We start from the raw sequence: 19,518 nt of genomic DNA on the forward strand, positions 1-19,518 counted from the left end.
AAGGAAATGGCTCATGCACAAGTGGCATGTGAATGCAAAGCTGGCACAGATATGGCTGGTTGTGTGGCTGGCAATTCATTTTGTGAAGTCGTATCCCATACAAGCACATGGCCACCAGAGGACCAAAGCTAGTTCTGGCACACTAAAGGAGGTCTCGTGGTCTACGACGTACAGCGGAAGACTTGTAGATTGGTCACCATGCTGTACGTAGGCCGAAAAGATACCCTGGGGGCGTACCAGTGCTCCTGTGTAGGTATGAAGTTTAACTGTAGTGGGCTCTAGAACAGCTGTAGGAAAAAGCTGATGGAACTGTGTTGTTGGCATGACAGGAACGCCAGCTCCCAAGTCCAGCTCGATGTTCACGCTGTTGATGGTCGTCTGTGCGGTGACAGGGTCATGCAGAGCTGCCGACACGCCGTTTAGTCTGAGGGTCGATGCTTTCCACGACACAACCGTCAGCATCTTCATGTTCTTTTTCACCATATTTTTCTTGGAAAGAGTCTCACCACTGCTTTGGCAGGCTCTCTGGATATGACCTTTGTTGTCACAGTTGAACCATATTGCATCAAAGTGCGGCACGCTTGACTTCTGTGCTTTGGCGAACCACAGCGAGAACAGCTTTTGCCTGCTTTCTGCGACTCAGCTTGCACCTTGGGCACGTCGCCGACTGTCGCTTCCCCTTTGCTTCAGCAGCACTCTGCTGAGCCGCTTTCGTGGCAAGAGCCCGCTCCACTGCTTTCTGGAACGTCGGCTTGCTAGCTTCTGGGAAAAGCACTTGCTGAATGTCTTCTCATACCAAGCCACACACGAAGCCGTCTCGAACAAGGCACTCGTCAAGGGCAATTCCAAACTCGCACGTTTGTGACAGTTTACAAAGCTCAGCAACATAACTCGACAAGGACTCGCCTTCTTGTTGACACGGACTTAGCCCACTTTCCAATGACGGACGGCTTTGGGGATAAATGCTTGCTTAAAACTTTCCTGGGGACTTCGAAACTCTCCGTAGAAGACAGTTCCGTGGCTGTTAATGACTTCAACTGTCGTGGGTCTTGGGACCGATAATGCTTTTAAGATAATGTGTAGTACCTTGCTGCTGCCTGGTACACAGTTGACAATCGGGAACGACGTAGGCAGCTCTTCGTACCAAGTCCAATCATTGGTGTACTCGTCGAAAGGTTCCAGCTGGGCCAGTCGCCCAACGAAGTTTATCCCAACTGCCTTGGCTCCATTCATGATGACAGTCCACTGGCTTTGCACTTTGCAAAAGCAGTCTTCTTCCCCACGCGAACTTCGGAAACACTTGCCTTCCAAACTGAAGAACAATGCCTTCAGGTCCCTCCTTCGTCTCCAATTGTCGGGTTATGTGGTTCGTGCAAAGGAGCAGGCAAGTTTGCAGGGGCAACCGTGGTTTATTGCCACATGTTTGTCTGAGTGTGGCCTTTCGAGATCAAACCTAGGGGGCTGGCGCAGGCCTCTTATTTGTCACGCTCGCATGCGCATTATCGACCCTACAAAACTGCGGTGCTAGGCCAGACATCACATATAAAGTGTATGTTATGCTATGTATGTGTGACGTAGAACTGCACAAAAATCTATTTAGAGAAAGAACCCTGCACATTTGTGTACTGGTGTTCCATGCATGCTTGGACCAGCTTAAAAGATGCCATATGGTCGTGTCTGGAGAAAATGCACATTAGGTGCATGTTATGCTATGTAAATATATATGGTATCAAGGCTTGTAAGAATTAATTGAAAAAAAAAAAAAGAACTCCTCGATGTTCAAACTTGAGCCCTCCAACCTGCAAGACTCTTGCACTCTGCCACTGCCCTATGCTACAAAACTGAAGCTGTGCTTATGGAATGGCAAGAATGTTTGCTTTCATTGCTAAAAATTTTGCCAGAAGGCACTATCGTAGAGGATGTGGTTTGTCAGTGTACCGCTACAGCAGGGAAAATGGTACACCACCACCGCTTCCAGGTTCTTAACTCTTTCGCTACCACCGGAAAATTGACTAATTTTAAGGGTCCAAGAAAACATTTTTTTCTCCTGCTAAAAAATTGGTTAGGCACTAATTGCAGGAACACAAAATGCAGATTATTTAACGGCCTTTCCAATAACACCAGTTTTTTAAAGGTTTTATATATCATAGTTGTAAAAAAAAATATCAAAATCAAAATTTTTGTCAAGTTGTCGAAAAAAATGATAAAAAAGGAGTTGTGTTTATCAAACCACCGGTAGTAGAAAAAAATTAGAATATACATTTTGTAGGGAAACATTTCAAAAACACGCCCTAGAAAAAATATCGACTTGCGCAGAACAGTTGGTCAGATATAAAAAAAAAATGTTTGCATGCACGGTGCTCATGTCATGCGGTGAAGCCCAACCTCCAATTCAAAATGTGCAATGTCAGGTGGTTTCCTGGAATAAACCTGGCTGTTTGTCATTATCAGAGGCACCAATTCGCCCCCACATAACGTAAAAACATCATGTCAATGGCTGACTTTTCATTTACAGCGAGCACAATATTTGGGACTAGCACGCGATGCGGAAAAAAACATGCATGGAGTTGAAAACGGAACGCCGTGGCTGATGCTTGTTGTCGTTCACGGTCAGTTATCTCTCAAAACATAAAGCTGAGCTTTATTATCATCTTCTTACTCGCAATTGTAGCCTTGCTCGCAAAAATGAGGTACGATGAGCTGGAATCGTGCCCTGCGATCTTTGGCTGAGTAGCAGTTGCGCGATGAAAAAGATCAGCACAACGAGCCTCCTCTATTGCAGCGCCACCTAACCTTTTTGCAAATGAAACATTACAAAAACTAATCGGAGGCTCCGTCCGAATAGACAGTTCAACTAAGCAGCAACATTAGACACCCGGATATACCCTCGCATGGAAACGAAACTGGAAGTCGAACAGCTGGCAGTGTAAGGCCGGTTTGAAGTGCTGTCCTCGGCGGAACAGATATCTGGCGACTGGGTGTGATCTTTTGACTTGCATCTGAAGTTCTTATCGCAGAAATCGGGTTAGGGTGGGGGAAATCAGGAGCGCCGTGCTTTGTTCGAGGATCAGTCGCGGACGCTCCAGTGGCCATGGCAGGTAGCCTTGAAGTTGGGTAACTGCGTAGTAGTGCTAAATATGAATTTCGCGATGCAGAAACGAAACCGAAACTGTTCTTAACTGTTTGCGAGTGGTCCTGGGGTAAGTAGAACTACCACAGTACTTAGAACAACGTGCGCAAAGGAAATAAAACTGCCTAAAATCATGAAGTAGCTTTGCAACCAGGCACTGCTTGACATTTTCAGCCGATTTCTGGGATTATTACTGTCAGAGTGCGAACCTGACGATTGAAAATAGTTTGCTAGTTCCCCATTCACGCCCTGATAGCAAAAAACAAGCGCTGGTGCAGAGTAATTACGAGTTGCACGCATTCTTCGTTGGTAGCAGTGACGCGCGATGACCTGACGATTGAAAATCGTTTGCTAGTTCCCCATTCACGCCCTGATAGCAAAAAACAAGCGCTGGTGCAGAGTAATTACGAGTTGCACGCATTCTTCGTTGGTAGCAGTGACGCGCGATGACCACACCTCTTTTCCACACCCAGGTGTTTCAAAAGAGTGTCAAAAATCCGGTTTCCGTAGCAAAAATGAAAACAAAACTGATTTTGAAAGGCCATTTTCTGATCTAACTCCGAACAACTTTACTTGTTTGAGAAACGCCTAGAACGGTATGAAAAGGGGCTCCCAAAAGTATCGATCAAATTGATCGATTTTGATAGGCGCGGTAGCGAAAGAGTTAAAACAACTTCCTTTAATTTTCAATAAACTTTGTCAAACTTGTCAGCCTTGCTGCTTTCCCCCCCACTGATTTCGAATATGCCATTACTTTTCAGTTGGTCAATTAGTTCCCAAGATAATTAGAGATAATTAGCCATTTTTGATCAAACAATAGACAAAACAGTGTTAGTCACAAAACTGTAATCTTTATATTTTCCAATATTATGAACCCTGGTGAATGCAATAATAGAAGCAGTTTTTGATGCTTCTCTTAAAAATAATTTTACCGCTCATTAAACCTTGATGGCACCAGGGGCAAGGAACCATTTTGAGTGCCCATTTTAAATGCTGAAGTTTCATGAGCTGTAAAATGAGTTCTAAGCAATGCATCAAAAAAACTGCCTCGATTATTGCGTTCACCAGGGTTCATAGTAATGGAAAATATAAAGCTGACGTTTTTGTGACCAACACTGTTTTGTCTATTGTTTGACCAAAAATGGCTAATTATCTCTAATTATCTTGGGAACTAATTGACAAACTGAAAAGTAATGGCATATTCGAAATCAGCGGGGGAAAAGCAGCAAGTCTGACAGGTTTCACAAAGTTTACTTGAAAATTAAAAGAAGTTGTTTTAAGACCAGCTATCAGATTTTTAAATGCATATAAGCAAGACACCAAAAAGGTAGCCAATTTTTATGCTATTGGAGAAAACGCAGTGTGTGGTGTCTGTCGCGTGTTTGGTTGCGCATGAAAGCGGTTGGATTGTGCACTGCCTTGCCTACTCTCTGCAGAGGCCCAGCATCCTGGGGAACAAGATCGAGATGGAGATTGCCCGACTGGTGGAGAAGAACCGGCACCTGCTGCGGCTGGGCATCTCGTTCGACGTTCCCGACGCGCGCATGAGGGTCACTCAGCATCTGCAGAACAACTACGACCGCTGTGAGTCCTCCTTGCATTGCTAGTGGAAACCAGGGCCCTGTTGTTGTGGCTTGTGCCTGCCGCAGTGGCAGGTGTCAAAGGGGCCATACAGACAAAATGCAAGATTGGTCCATTAGAAAGGTTGCTTTGTCGTAAAAACATTGACACCAATTTTATCACAAACTTCAAAAAAAAAAAAAAAAAAGGACCAGATACAGTGTAGACCATTTATAATGTAGCCACTTATAGTGCGGGACAGACATAACTTGGGTTTTCCTGGCCACCGGTAGGCCTCTGAGGAAGTCCGCACATAAGCTCACCGCTTATAATGCGGTTGCCCGAAGCACAATACTGTTTATAGTGTGGTTTCTTGGCGGGTCCGCTGAATGACCGGCGCAGCGTTTTAGGGTTGCGAGAAAGAATGAAAAAGACTGAATCGGCCATCCAACGCAGCGCGTGCTCCCTGCACTCCTCTAATAAAAATAGGCACCCTTTAGTTCGCGTGTTTCGTTTGCACGCACGTGGTAACCACAACTGTCCTTGCTTGATGCACCTCGGAAGATAGTGAGCCCCTCTTTTTCCCCCCATTCCCCACCCCACCTCGCACGGTAAGTTGTTTTTATTATAACGTTGTGCAGCGAAGCAGCCGCCCTTTTCCTTTTCGAACATCTGGAGATAGCGAGCCGCGATGCCGAAGGTTTTCCCTGCCTGTACGGTGTGCTGATAAGCAATGCAACCGCCTTAGGCATGGCAAACGCGAGCTGGAGTGGGAAAAAAAGAATTAAAAACGAAGAGAAAATCACACTTGCGTTCTTATCACGTTGTCCCGCGGGTTCGTAGACACAAAGAAACAGACGTGTTCCCTGAAAACAGAAACACAAAGAAGTTAAAGCCGCGCTCGCAGTTTGTAAGACCTTGCAGCAGCTTGTAAACTCTGCAGTAGCGTCTGATGCAGAAAAAAAAAAGATGAAATAAAGACCGCGCTGCTGTTTTTGAGAGGCCTTCGTTTGAGTGATGATAAACAAAGAATGATTGAATGTGATGTGGTTGGGTTCACGCATGTTTTGTTTGTAGTGCAGTACCGCTTATAGTGCGGATTTTTGCAGCTCCCATGACATACATTATAAGCGGTCTACACTGTATTAATGAAAACTGATACGGCAGTGGTGCTCTCCAGCCAGTTTCCGGCGATTTCTCTACGATGTTGCAAAATCTGGTTAGTGCTATAGGCCTTATGCAAAAGTGCTGCCCTCTGTCGGAGAGAAAGTGAACCCTCCTTTCGACGCCATTTTAAGGGTAACGCCGGTCGCCGATACTCGTGCTACACGTGCGTTTTTTCGTGTTGTGCTGACTTGCTGCCTGCTTCGTGCTGTTTGATTGCACATAATGGCTGATGAATGGTGTGGGGACTTGTCTGTGGTGCCCCCCGGTTCCCGTACGGCTTCGCGGAGACGTATTATGCATCCGAAACACAATCACAGTGGCACCAAGGGCGGAGTTACAAGTTTGCCACCGAATCGAAGAAATCATCTTCGGTGAAGTGCTGTGAACAAACTCAGGCTGTTTGTTTACGTAAAGCATGGCACTCAGCCATGCCTTAACTCTTTCAATACCACGCCTATTCAAATCGATTACCGGTGATCGATGATTTAGATCGCCTATTTCGACATGTTGTAGTCGTTTCTCGTACACCTAATGAGGCCTGTGGTTAGCCTAGGCACTGCACTTTAGAATCAGTTTAAATTTTCCTGCTCCGGCGACATCGAGATTTTTGAAGGCGTTTTTTGCAATCTGAGGTGCGTGTGTTTTTGAGAAAGGGGGCGTGGCTGCTGCACTCGACAAAAAAGGATGCAGATTGTGTTTAGGCTGCATTACCATATTTTTTGTCAAAAGGTTCCTGACAAGTCAAGTACCAAATAATGTTGTCATCTTTGTAATCTGAGAGCGTTGAGTGGTGATAATTACTTGAAAATGACACCAGCTATTCACTAGTGATCTTCGTTTCGGAGAAAGGGTAGCTTTATTCAGCCAAAGCTTATTTCTGATGGTCCCCCGCATGTCTACCAAGTGTGCCTGGCGTTTTCAGCCAGTTGCCAGCAGTTTCGGTTTCGTTTTTGGCGCTACTACGCAGTTACGCAACTACAAGCTCATTTGCCATGGTGCCTCCGTTGCCTGCTGCTGTTCCTCAAAACAAGCATGCCGCTCATGCTTCCACTTTTTGGCGATAAAAGCTTCCGTTGAACGTCAAAATTTAACACCAAGTCGTCACGTATCAGTTCAGACGAGGAGAACACTTCCAATTGGCTTTGAACACCGCCAGCTGTTCACCGGCTAGTTTCGGTTTCATACGAGGGTATTTCCGGAAGTCTAGTGTCGCGTCTTATTAGAACTGTCTATTCTGACGACAACGTCTCCAACAGCCTTGTATTTGCTTCTTTTCAAAATTGTTAGGTGGCACTGCATAGTAGTAGGCTTGTAGTGCTGAACTCGCTTCATAGCACGACGGCGGCTAGGTGAAAGCTTGCTGGGCACGATTCTAGCGCATCGTATCTTCTTCCGGCAAGCAGGGTCAGCGAGTCAGAACATGATAATAAACCACAAATGAAAGTTCTGACTGATAAGTGATCATCTGAACGTCAACAAGCATCCACCAAAGAGTTTGGTTTTCAACTCCAAGCGGATTTTTTCGCATCGCTTGCTTGACTTAAATATTGTGCTGTTCATAATCATTGACAAGGTGCTTTTACATCGCCTGGAGGCTAATTGGGGCCTTTAATAATGTCAAACCACCAGTTTTCTTCTAGAGAACCACCAAAATAGGAAAATTTGAAGTAGAGGTTGGGCTTCACCAGAAGGCACGGGCACTATGCGGGCTAACCTTTTCTTTTGTACCTGAGAAGTCGTGCCGCGCCACTCAATTTTTTTTCTGGGATGGGTTTTTTAAATTTTTACCTACAAAATGTATATTCTAAATTTTTTCTACTGCTGTTGGTTTATTATACACAACTTACTTTTTTTTTTATTTTCCTCGATACCTGGACAAAACTTTTGAATTCGATAATTTTTTTCGCTATCATTTTTTATGAAAACATTATTAAAACTGGTGTCGTTGGACAGGGCGTGGAATTATCTGCATTTTATTTCACTGCAATGTGTGCCTAACCAATATGTATAGCACAGAAAAATTTTTTTGTTAGACCCCTCAAAATTGGTCATTTTCCGGCGGTAATGAAAGAGTTAAGTGCTTGTTCGTGGTCAGGAGCGCAGTGGAATGACTCTTGCAAAAATGAGCTGACGTGATGATTGCTTAGGAGGGGCAAAAAAAGAAAAACTAGTCTCTTTATTTTCCTTACAAATTTTCACAAATTTTTCTCATGAAGCGCAAATTTTCCTTACTGAAAATTTGTGCTACGTTGTAATTGCAAATACAATATGATAGGTTCATACATCGATGTTTGTGAAGAGGAATTTTTATAAAATGAAACGGAGTATGACAGTGGTCACCACACGAAACAACAGTCAAAGAAACAGCCCCCCTTACCCCCTCCCCACCTCCTTCATTTTGCGCTACCTCTTCAACCCTGCACCGAAAACATTCAAAAACCATTTATTACGCTAACCGCATTGCTATCTTACCTGCATATAAATTTCCCAGATTGTGCCTTTTCTCATGTCCTCTTTTTCACTTTAGGGCATCTTAGCGCAGCATTTATTTTTATGTGCTCGGAGCAATTTGTGTGCCCTGGCTGTTTAATTACGCCCGCCAGATAATCGTCATTCATGGCAAAACCAATCGCAGATCAAGCAGTGGTTGGAGATCGGTGCGGAGTTCGTTCATGCGAACGCTCGAGCTCTTTCCAGATACCAATTGGTGCAAACAGAGAGCATTTGCATCGCGTACAAAACTTCTCTCTTCATCGTGGACACGTGAAAACACTGATTCTTGCAAACAGTACGTGAAGAACATCAGGCCACGAATTGTAGCAGCTGAGTTTGCCTTGAGCTCACAAAGCATGTGCGTAAACGCAGCGGTGGCAGTCTCTACAATCAAACGTCAGTTGGCATTTCTGCCTTCCAAAAGATGATATAATTTCAAACACCGAACGCCGACGTATCAGCATTAGACACCTGTACGTTGCCATTCCATTTAGTATTCGCTTTAAATCATTTTATAGCCTCAATCTCATTCGCGTCGATCACCGCAGTAATAGCCCGCAATCGCCGCTGCGTTATTACGAAGTAACTGGCCCATTTGAGATAAGCAGGCAGTTCTTCTTTCGTAACACCTTTCAAATCACGAGGATATAATTTGTCGTTGTTGCATGAATGAACGTTAAACAGATACGATTTGCTGCGCACGCGGCACGCATATAAGAGAAAGTGGCAACGTCTACAATCGTTGCGGCACCTGTGATGTCACAATGAACAATAGTACTTTGACTTCTAGAGTTCTTTCCTTTCTCCCTTGAGCATCATGTAGGCATCCTGGATCATCAGCATATGCCAGATTGCCCAACACTCTCTGCAGTTAGCTGCCCCGCTTTTCGGTTCTACCCTTGAACTTGGTGGCGGCGAGAGGGAAGCAGGTTTTGCATGAGGCCAATTGGCTGACGTGGACTTTAACCGCCACCAGGAAACGTGACAGGGCGGTTGTAATGAGGCCTCTAGTTCCATTTGATAGTATCACTCGAATATTCACATTCACATGTAGTTAAAACACTGATAAAGGTGTATTTAGTGCTGGCCGGTAATATGTCCTTCCTGCCCGTATTACCGTATTTGCACGAATATCACGCAAATTTTTTTCATGTGATTTGTGCCTCCGAAATGCCCTTCGCGTTTAATTCGGGCTTGAATATAGCGCAAGCTTTTCTCTCGCCTTTCTTATACAGTTAAACCTCGATATAACGAAGTCGTACTTGCGGGCGAAAATTTCGTTCAATCGAGAATTTCGTAAAATCGAGGTTTCGATTTTACAGTTAATTTAACCAGTTATTGAGGTTTCAAAACCTTGCCCATCGCTCAGAAACAACTGCTATGTAGTTCCCTCTCCACTTAAAGCGAAATTTGTACTAAAACTGGCCGCGAAAATTGTGTGAATTAAGAGCCTCAACACTTAGGCAATGGAATTCGGATAGCCGACCGTAGTTCGTGTCGTCGTAAAACCGGCGCTTTTTCCGCAAAGCCTCATTAAATATGATAGCAGACGAGGTTTTCACTTTTTCTTTTTTTCATTTCTGTCACTACTAAACGCCGCTGTTAGTCCATTGAACCCGCGTCCGTGCCCCGTGAACTTCACCCCGGCGAGGTGCTGGTTCAAAGTTACGCCTCTTTTCGTCCGTTGAGTAGTAGGCTTAGCCGCGGCGTTGAGGGGTGCGGCGGGCCAACAGCGGAAGCTTTCTAAAGACTCTTTTCATGCACAAAGGCTCTGCAGTATGGGCGCGTGATGCAACCACGACACTCGAGATAAAGCCATGATTGAGAATTGAGCGGAGTACACACGGACCGCTTCACTTTGTGGAGCAGCGCTTACGTGCTCCCGCTAAAGTGGAAAGCTTACATTAAATATCTTCTGGCCAAATTTGATTAAGCAATTACTTGAATGCCTGCCGAGCCCTAAAGAAACCGATTTCTCCGAATCGCAGCTGTCTAATGAACACGTTTTGACCACGTTCGGAGAGCAATTTATTGCCACCAGCACTCGATGTTCAAGCCGTAGTGAAGAAGTCCGTAAGCAGTGCTTGGCGTTTCTTGACCAGGGTGGGCTTTACGTGACGCTCGTATGCTGACAGCGCTAACAAAACAAGGCTTGCTCTTAAAGGAGCCATGAAGAGAAAATGCAAGTTGGTTTTATTCGAAAGATTTCGTGTTTTATAGTGCCCCCAGCGCTTCTCCGGATACAAACGGTGCTTTATTCACTGAGAAATTAAACAATTTAGGTTAAATTTTTGATTTTCCCGCTCAATCGTGCGTTTTCGTGGTCCCAAGTGACATCACGGGAACCGACCGCTCTGCAGCCTAGAGTACCTTCATTCACGCATCCGCCGTACAGGGTAGAGACACGTAACGCTGGCGCCGCCATGTTCGGTTCCTCGCTCGCTGCCGAAGCAAGTCATTGTGTCAAAACCGCGCTAAAATTATCGCCGCAACGCGGTTTACTGAAGAAGTTTGAATCATATTGTCTGTTTCGCGTTGCTAGGTCTCGTGGGAAACGAAAAGAATAACACGTTGAGCCCGTTGGCCCAATTGCGGCGGCACGGGACCGTTCAAAGGTTGTCTCCACCCTGTAGCGGTGTTGGTTTGTTCCCGCGTTTCTTTACGTTCCGTAACCTAGATGGCGCTACCATACCGTGGCAAGGGTTTGGTTTGTTTTTGCCCGCATTTAAACCTGGCTTGTTTTTGTTCTGGGAGAAAATATTCGTTCCCTGAAACAGTGCTCGCTCGACAAATGGGGTCACGTAAGACACCGTTGCTTGCGTCAATCGGCCAGTGTCGTCTGAGACAACCCCAAGCCCCATAGTGCTGTGCAGCTAAACCAAAGCATGCTGTGCGCAGTACGAACAGCAGAACGCATCAGTACTTCTATGTTTACATGTGCTTTCGTAACTTCCACTGTTTGTCCCATCATTCCTATTGCTTTGTAAAGAATGCGCCCTAAATTTAAGCGCAAATCGCTCGTTCGTCTAGTTTGTAAGCTCTACCTAATTTGCGTCTGCTTCTGCCAGCCTCCGCCAATCGCAGAGCTTAGCCCATGTGACATCACAGGTTCTGTTGCGGGAAATGAGCTGGTGGGTCGCATGACCATTCCCGTTTTTCCTAATTATGTAGCTTATTTGAGCGAAGTTTACGTTAAAAGTGGTGTCAGTATGATTCTAACGAGACAATCTTTTGAATGAACCAAACTTGTGTTTTCTCTTCATGGCTCCTTTAAACATTCGCGTGCGCCTGCGTGCCTCCGCAGAACGTCGATGGCATCCATCACTTCGGTGGCCGTCGGTCTACCGTCGGTTTCACTGACACTTCTACAGGCTCTTGTTCGGAACACTTTTCTTTCCCTTGGAGTGCTCATGCTGCTTATAAGTCTCATCTAATGATGGACGAACAAAATATTAATATGGTTATCAGCGTGCACAACCTAGAGCAGCAGCACCGTGAGCAAAGACGCGTAGAAAAAAAAAAAAAAAAAACACTTGAAGTAGGCTTCGGCAGCCTAAGCATAGAGGGCGCTGGCGTAGGCAACGATGGAGACGTCAAAATGGTGGCGGCACTATTAAACCGTCCATGACCGCTAGCGGTTTTTGAGCAGCAGCTTTTATCGCTTTTAATTGTTGTCAACCGCATAATTCACCGCTTTTCTTTCATTTTAGCCTTTTATCAGTAAATGTGAGTACTTAATGTTTTCAATGCATGCTCTGAGAGGCAAAATAAAACGTGCCTCGACCGGAATTTCGTTCTTCCTTTCTCGCCGTGACTTCGTTAAATCGAACGCGCCGCACAAAAATAATTCGTAAAATCGAGATAAAAATACATGGATTTAGCAAAATTTTGGTAGAAAACTGGAAAAAATTCGTTATATCGCGAATTTCGTTAAATCGAGGTTCGTTATATCGAGGTTCAACTGTATACCTTTGTCCTTGGCACGCACCTCGTAGTATATTATGCCTGTAACATGAGCTGTGAACCCACTGCTCCACCCGCTTGATTTTTGTTGTCGAGAGTTCGCTGCTGTCGGCGTCAACTTCGGCGCTGGCTTGTCCCGAGAACACCATTGGCTACGTTGGTAGTGGTCACATGACCAGGCGGTCTGGTCTGAAGGCAAGAGCTAACGCGCACGGGCTCCTCTTTGTACTTTGTTGTTGTTCATACTTGCTTCTGCCTTCTGAGCCGCTGCAGTGAACAGGCAAAATCAGTACACTGCCGCATTTAGGAAACGGGCGATCCTCCTGTCCGAAGAGCTGGGAAATTCAACTGCGGCACAGCATCTCGGACTAAGCAAGGCAACCATTCGACGTTGGAGGAAGTGTCGTGATCGCATCTTTCAAGCTGCACCGACTCGTAAAGCGTTCCGTGGATCCAAGAATGGCCACTACTGTAAACTCGAGAATGACCTGGCAGAATTCGTCTGCAAATGTCACAGCCAGTTTTTGCCTGTAAACGTTGAGCTTGTGCAACTCAAAGCCAGAGAGCTTGCACGTGAAGCCGGTGTGCCTCGTGACATCTTCGCATTACTTCGCGTTATGATCGTAATATGTATATATTTTTTTTTCATTTTCGGAAGGGCCAGAAGTGCCCCCTTGCGTTATATTCAAGGTCGCGTAATTTACGTGCAAATACAGTACGTTTCTTGCGGTTGAAAAACATCTTTCATGGCTGAAATGGAGCTGAGTTAGTTACCAAAGGCTAGTTCTTTCAAAATAAACTGAGTTGCCTTTTGTCTTCATGGCCCCTTATTAAAGCACTGTTAGCAAGTGCGCTTTAGCTTATCCATCATTACTTACTTTGTTCTACGTGACAGACAACACCGCCATCCACATCGGTGTCATGCGTAGTAGTTTTTGAATTAGGCTACGATTCTTTTTCTTTAGTGATGTGCTGAAAATTGTGGTAGTTTAAATTCCCTGACATCACAATATCATGTTTTAGGAACTGGCACTCGGTAGTTATCCAGTTACTGCAGCTTTCCCCATTTATAGCATTGAACGCTCACATTTACTGTTTCGTGTTGTATCCTGCTCCAGAATTTTGTGCTTGGTACATCGGAGAGCCCACATGAGCAGAACCAGTTAGATGTGCGCTGTAGTTCAAGAAATGTTTTTGTCATGTAAAAACTCTTGTTAAACCTAGAGTAATTTTGCAGCTATTGTGATTGATTGATTGTAGCGTTTAACGTGCTGACGCAACACAGGTGATGAGGCGCGCCGTAGTGGAGGGCTCCGGATTAATTTTGACCACGTGGGGATCTTTAACGTGCGCCAAAATCTCGAACACATGGGCATTTTTGCTTTTCGCCTCCATCAGAGAAGCGGCCGCCACGGCTGGGAATCGAACCCGCGTCCTCGTGCTCAGCAGCACAACACCTTAGCCACTGCGCCACCATGGCGGGTAACAGCTATTGTGGTTCTTGAGATGTGATGCGAGGCTAGCCTCCAAAACTTTTCTTGTTTTAATGTGGCTGTTTTAAGGTTCTTCCTACGCTGCACATTTTATTAGAACTTTGTTTTGAATGCAACCAAATTTCTTCGAAGCAGCTCTTCCTTGATGCTAGACGATGCTATCCATGTGGGGTGTGAGCCCTTCACTCTGGCATGATATGGCCAAGCAGCGTGCGACTTCATGAAACTGTTCACTCCTAAAAATGCTTCGTGAGTGGAGGTGTGAACCAATTAACCTGATGAGCATTACAGCAAGTGCGTGTGTGTTTTTCCCCTCTCGTTTCAGTGCGGTTGAAGCGCACGGCTTCGGGCAGCACCTAAGCACGAGCATCTTCGTCCAAGCCCTCCTGTCCCTTCCTGATTTATATATTTTTCTTTGTAAACTTTATATATCCTAGAAGAGGCAAAGAGACGAGCAAGACTGTGCTCCAGCCTGCTGGGAGTGCATTCTTTTTCTTTTTTTGTGCAACTGTGTGTTGAACCTTCTTGTTCCGCTGCCCTTTGATTGTGACGCCGAGTGTACAGGCGATTGCCGGCATTGAAGACCCCTTGGTGCATTTTTTCCCCCTTACCTGTCCCTCCCTACAAGGCCTGATAATGTTTGCGAAAGGGTGACAATACGGGTGTGACTGGTGCGACTCACTGCCCTGCTGTTTTTTGGGGGGTACAGTGGTTGGTGAGGTTCGTTTTTTAATGACTGCAGCCGAGGAGGTAGCATTGCAGCATTTCGAACGGGATCTGTCGCTCACGTGCTCACTAATGCCAAGGGAAGATCGTGTGTGCGCTCACGTGCTGCAGAGATGGGTGTTTTCAACCGGCGTCGCTGCGGCCTGACCCCGAGTGTTCATTTTTTTTTTGCACTTTGAGCTACATGCCAAGGGTATTTTTAACGCCTGTGTCAGCAAAGTTTGTGGTAGCAGAGGCTTCCGTGAAAGAGCAGTTTGCATATATCTGAGCATCCCTTTCATTTCAGCCTTGAGTGCTGAGACTGAGGTCGGGAGCTCAGAATCAAAGAGCTGGAGAAGTGTGATGGTGTTTAAAAAAAAATAAAGTGGGTGCTTTTAGAATGGTGGGGTGCTGAGAAGTTTAAAGCCAAATACACAGGGTTTAGGGGAGATCCGATTTCTTCTTTCGTGATCATGTGTTTCAGTGTTTATCTGCCGTAGGCAACAAATTTAAGAGCGAATGGTGGCATGGTTTTCTTTTATGCTATTTTTTTTTCTTCCCGAATTAAGGATTCATCGATGCCACAGTCCTCATTTTTAAACTCTATAACTAGGAGTGCTCTACTGATTTTGGGCAGTTGCTGCAGAGGAGTGAGTGAGTTTGGCAAGAATGCAGCGATTATGCCTTATATTTTTCCTGCCCTAGTTTAGATGTGCTGCCCGCAAACTCGCGTAGATCTACGCAGATTGTACATTATTCACATCAACATTCATTGCGTGTGATTTGTGTTGCATGTTGTAATTTCGTCACTTGCAAGAACAGACCGGTGTTTTTCATTTTTTTTCCCCTGTCATTTGTACTTGCTTCCCTCTTTGCTGCTGTGTTTATTGCAAAGAAAAGAGAAGTTGTGACTTTGCTGTTCCTGCTTTGTTTGCCATGTGACAAGGCAACGTGCAGTTGGGGTGGCCTTTTTTTATATTTTTTTAAGTGCAGAGGAGCTTTTAAAGAACTGTCTGCTGTAGTACGATTCACTGCCCTCAATTTTTGTTTACTAGTGTGTTTTGGAAGCCACATTTTAGAGTTGTCTTGAGGTGTTGCGCATGGAATCTACGTACAGGCTAATGTGCGCATTTATGTGGACTGGTGGAGTAGCCAGGCAAATAACCAAATAACCCACAAACTGGGTTGCACATTATTCTGTGGTGACATGACATGACCACTTAATTCCCTCCAAGGCATTCTGCCTCTTAAGCCAAAGTATGAAAAGAGAAGCTTCAGAATGAAATGATCATCAACGTGGACACAAGAGTTGAGTGCTTCGAGCACGAAACTCTCTGTCACTCAAGTATGCATGCCCTCTCTGTCATGAGTTAAGTGATACGCACGTATCACAACAGTTATCTGTTTAGCAATTAATTAACTTGGATACCTGCCCTCTCAGGGTTGGAAACTTCTGCTGAGGGCTCGGACATGCTTAATGAAATTGCAGTTCTGATTGTTCTTTTTTTCTTCTGTTTTAGTTCGCTATACATCATTATTTTTTGCAGGCAGCCTTGTTTTTAAGTAAGCTGTATATAAGTGCATTGTGTTTCACCTTTGTTGCACCTCTGATGATTTTTGTTGCATCCTCTGGTGTAGCTTCCTGCCGTTTTTGTGTTGATCAGCTGTTACCATGAGACGGACGATGTAATGGTGAGAAGAATTGTGCCTGCTTTTAGGGGAATCGCGCTTTTGAAATCGAAATGCATTTGCTTTTTTCACCACGCACGGACATATTCAGCGCCCACACACGCCTCAAGCCTATCATGCTATTTGTGTAAACCTTGCGTAATAAACTTGATAAGTACGTATGTGTGATTGTTTTGTTTGGTCATGCAAGATCGGGGTAACTAAACTTGCGTACTCTAAGGTACTCATTGCAACATATTCATCATCATCATCAGCCTATCTACGCCCACTGCAGGGCAAAGGCATCTCCCATAGATCTCAAATTATCCCGGTCCTGTGCTAAATCTGACCAATTTATCCCCGCAAACTTCTTGATCTCATCTGCCCATCTAACTTTCTGCCGCCCCCTGCAACGCTTGCCTTCTCTAGGGATCCACTCTGTTACCCTTAATGACCAGCGGTTATCTTGCCTTTGCATTACATGCCCTGCCTAGGCCCATTTCTTAATTTCTACTAATATGTCCTTAACACACGTTTGTTCCCTGATCCCCTCCACTCTCTTATTGTCCCTTAATGTTACACTATCATCTTCCGTTCCATTGCTCGCTGAGTCGTCCTCAGTGTAAGTCGAACCCTTTTAGTGAGCCTCCAAGTTTCTGCCCCGTAGGTGAGTACCGGTAATATTCAGCTGTCATACCTTCTTCTTCAGGGACAATGGTAGGCTGCCATTCATTATCTGAAAATGCCTGCAGAGTGCACTCCACCCTATTTTTATCCTTCTAATTATCACTGTCTCATGGTTGGAATCTGGGGTCACAACTTGGCCTAAGTAGACATATTCTCATCACTTCCACTGCCTCACCACCTATCATATTTATAGGCGGTCAATTTGACAGCCTAAGCCTTGAAATGTTTAGGAACACTTCTGTGTTCTAGCTTGCCCCAAGAATGGTATGGTTGCATGATTGCAGAACTCTTCATTGTAGCCAACACTACACCATGGCGTAGTAGCTAAGATGCTGTACTGAGGCACAAGTTTAATTCCTAGGCACGGTGTTTTGTATTTATGGTAAAGGGAAACTACAGAAACAGTTGTGCGTTTGAGGTTTAAATTGGAGGCATGTGAATACAGTCAAACCTGCATGTAATGAAGTTGACAAAAATTAGCATTTTTTCGTTACATGCAGGTTTCGAGTTCAAGCTCGCGTGAATGAAGCCAAAACGAAACCAATATGCTAGACATCAGTGATACTGAACTCGCCCTTGTTCCAGGATATATTTCACACTGAAAAACTGTGTGATTTGCACTTGGTGCTACTACACGGCCCCCGTATTCACAAAAGTAACTTAGGCATCAATTATTCTTTTTGATGCTTTTCGGTGCCTTAACGCATTTCAACAACCAAACTTACGCTGAAATGGCGCCTTTTCACGAAATTGATGCTCTTTTCCACACTCAAAATTGTTGAGGGAATGTCAGCTGGGACACCGTACCGGCGGTGATGTTCTTCCCCGCCGGTGGAGACGGCCTCTAGGATATCGAGCTTGGCTTGAAAAGACAGAAAATTTTTCTTTTCCGGCAGCAGAACTCGTTACCGAAGAACCGACACCACAGATATTGGTGGAGACGCGTGACTACACGCCGACACGCAGGACAATCGCCTAACCGACACCGTACTTGCAGGTGGAAACGCACGGAACATTGCGGTGCGGGCAAAATTAGCTAAAGTGGTGCATTTCAGAAACTGATTTTTTATAAAAAGTGCAAGAAACAATGGCTCATCAGCGTAGAGAATTCGTTACATCAAGGTTAACTGTTGCAACTCTTTCGTGACATGGAGGTCGCAAACCCATGGGCTGCAATGGAGGTGAAAAAGGGGAAATAAAAAACTTCGTTAAATCCAGGAATTCATTACATGGAGGTTCGTTACATCCAGGTTTAACTGTATGATGCCCTGAACTATGATACCCTGAAAAATAATTTTTGGCAGTGAAGTTTCCCCTCTACAGTTAAGCCTCGATGTAACGAAGTTACTTGTAATTTACTTCGTTACATTGAAATTTCGCTACATTGAAATTTGCGGTTAAAATGAAGTGTTAACCACATGAAGCGGTTCCTGCAAACGAAAACGTGGCACACATACGCGGCTGGCGCGCTGTTTCTGTTTCTGTCTGAGGTTAATAGTGTGCGCGGGCATCAGCGTGAATTGCATGCGGCATTTTCTGCACGCAAAAACGCGCCTCACGAGCCACAGGCACACTGTTGCAGCCGCGGAGACCACCCGCACGATGCTTCTCCGCCGAGTGCTTCTAACCGCTCATTGAAATGCAACATGAGGGGGAAAACGATGTTAATGCGGGAAAAAAAAAGTTGATAATTTGGGTGAAAAGTGCACTGTAAAAGGTCATACGCGCCGCTTAGGAAAGCATCCAGCCATCAAAACTGTGCTGCAGGAGCCACGAAATGTACGCTTGGGAACGAGCACCGCGAACTTAGAAAATGCAGCTCCTTTTTCACACGGGACAAAAATCTACCTCATTCAACAATGAACAGCCTAGATAACCTTATAATCGCTCAGTTGTGCACAGGTAGGGAGAAAAGCACCAACACGTATCACCTCACCACTGGCGCATCATTGTAAAAGAACAGTGCACACGTACCAAGCTGACTACGTGTCGCAGCAACGCCAGCCTCGCACCCGTGGCGACCCCCGTTTCGTTGTATAGGGACCGGGCGGCTGCTGTATGTCGCTTCGGCAAACAGCACCGCCCATGGCGAACCGCTCGTCAGTGAAATTCCAGTGGTGGTCAGCACAGTGTAGTTGTGCATGGCTTTCTGTCATTCTGCTGCGGTGTGGCTTGCAAAGCATAGATAATCACAAGGACTTTTTTTAGATCGGTAAATCTTAAAGGAGTACTGACACGAAATTTCAAAGCTGAGATAACTATGTAAAACGCTTCCTTTTTATCAGGAGATATCTCCCAGCAAGTTTCAACAACAACCGTTCGGTGTAACATATTTTAAGTCCATTTTAATCTTCGCCCACACGAGAAAGCCCAGAGTGGACCGACATGACATCATCTGCTACTTGCCCCAAACTGCCGACGTCGGGGCTCCCGTGACGAAGCCGACGCGCTGGCTGTGGTTGGCGCGCGCTGCTCGGGCGTGTGTACACGTCATGGTTTTGGGACTGACGTCATGCTGCCCGGGCCTGTGGGGACGGCGAAGACCTCGGGCGGTCTAGGCGCGCGTGTGCACTCACTCGCGCACGCTTCCAGAGCGGCAGCGATACGGCAAGAATCGTGACGTCAAGTGATACCTCCAGTCATGGCGGCCGC

General features: G+C 45.4%; 1 protein-coding gene across 4 annotated transcripts in view; it reads left to right on the top strand.

Moving 5' to 3' along the window:
• LOC144178660 (tropomodulin-like) overlaps nucleotides 1–16,361 on the top strand; it is a 129,174-nt gene extending 112,813 nt beyond the window's left edge. For all 4 annotated transcript variants that reach the window (XM_077706666.1, XM_077706667.1, XM_077706669.1 and 1 more), the window contains 2 exons: nucleotides 4,567–4,714; nucleotides 14,132–16,361. In XM_077706666.1, the coding sequence (XP_077562792.1) occupies nucleotides 4,567–4,714; nucleotides 14,132–14,166 (183 nt within the window). In that variant the 3' untranslated portion in view covers nucleotides 14,167–16,361. The remainder of the gene's footprint in view (nucleotides 1–4,566; nucleotides 4,715–14,131) is intronic.
• The last annotated feature ends 3,157 nt before the right edge of the window (nucleotides 16,362–19,518 follow it).

Source organism: Haemaphysalis longicornis, unplaced genomic scaffold (genome assembly GCF_048455015.1).
Source record: "Haemaphysalis longicornis isolate Haplotype H1 unplaced genomic scaffold, Haemaphysalis longicornis Haplotype H1 scaffold_4, whole genome shotgun sequence".
NCBI classification, from domain to species: domain Eukaryota; kingdom Metazoa; phylum Arthropoda; class Arachnida; order Ixodida; family Ixodidae; genus Haemaphysalis; species Haemaphysalis longicornis.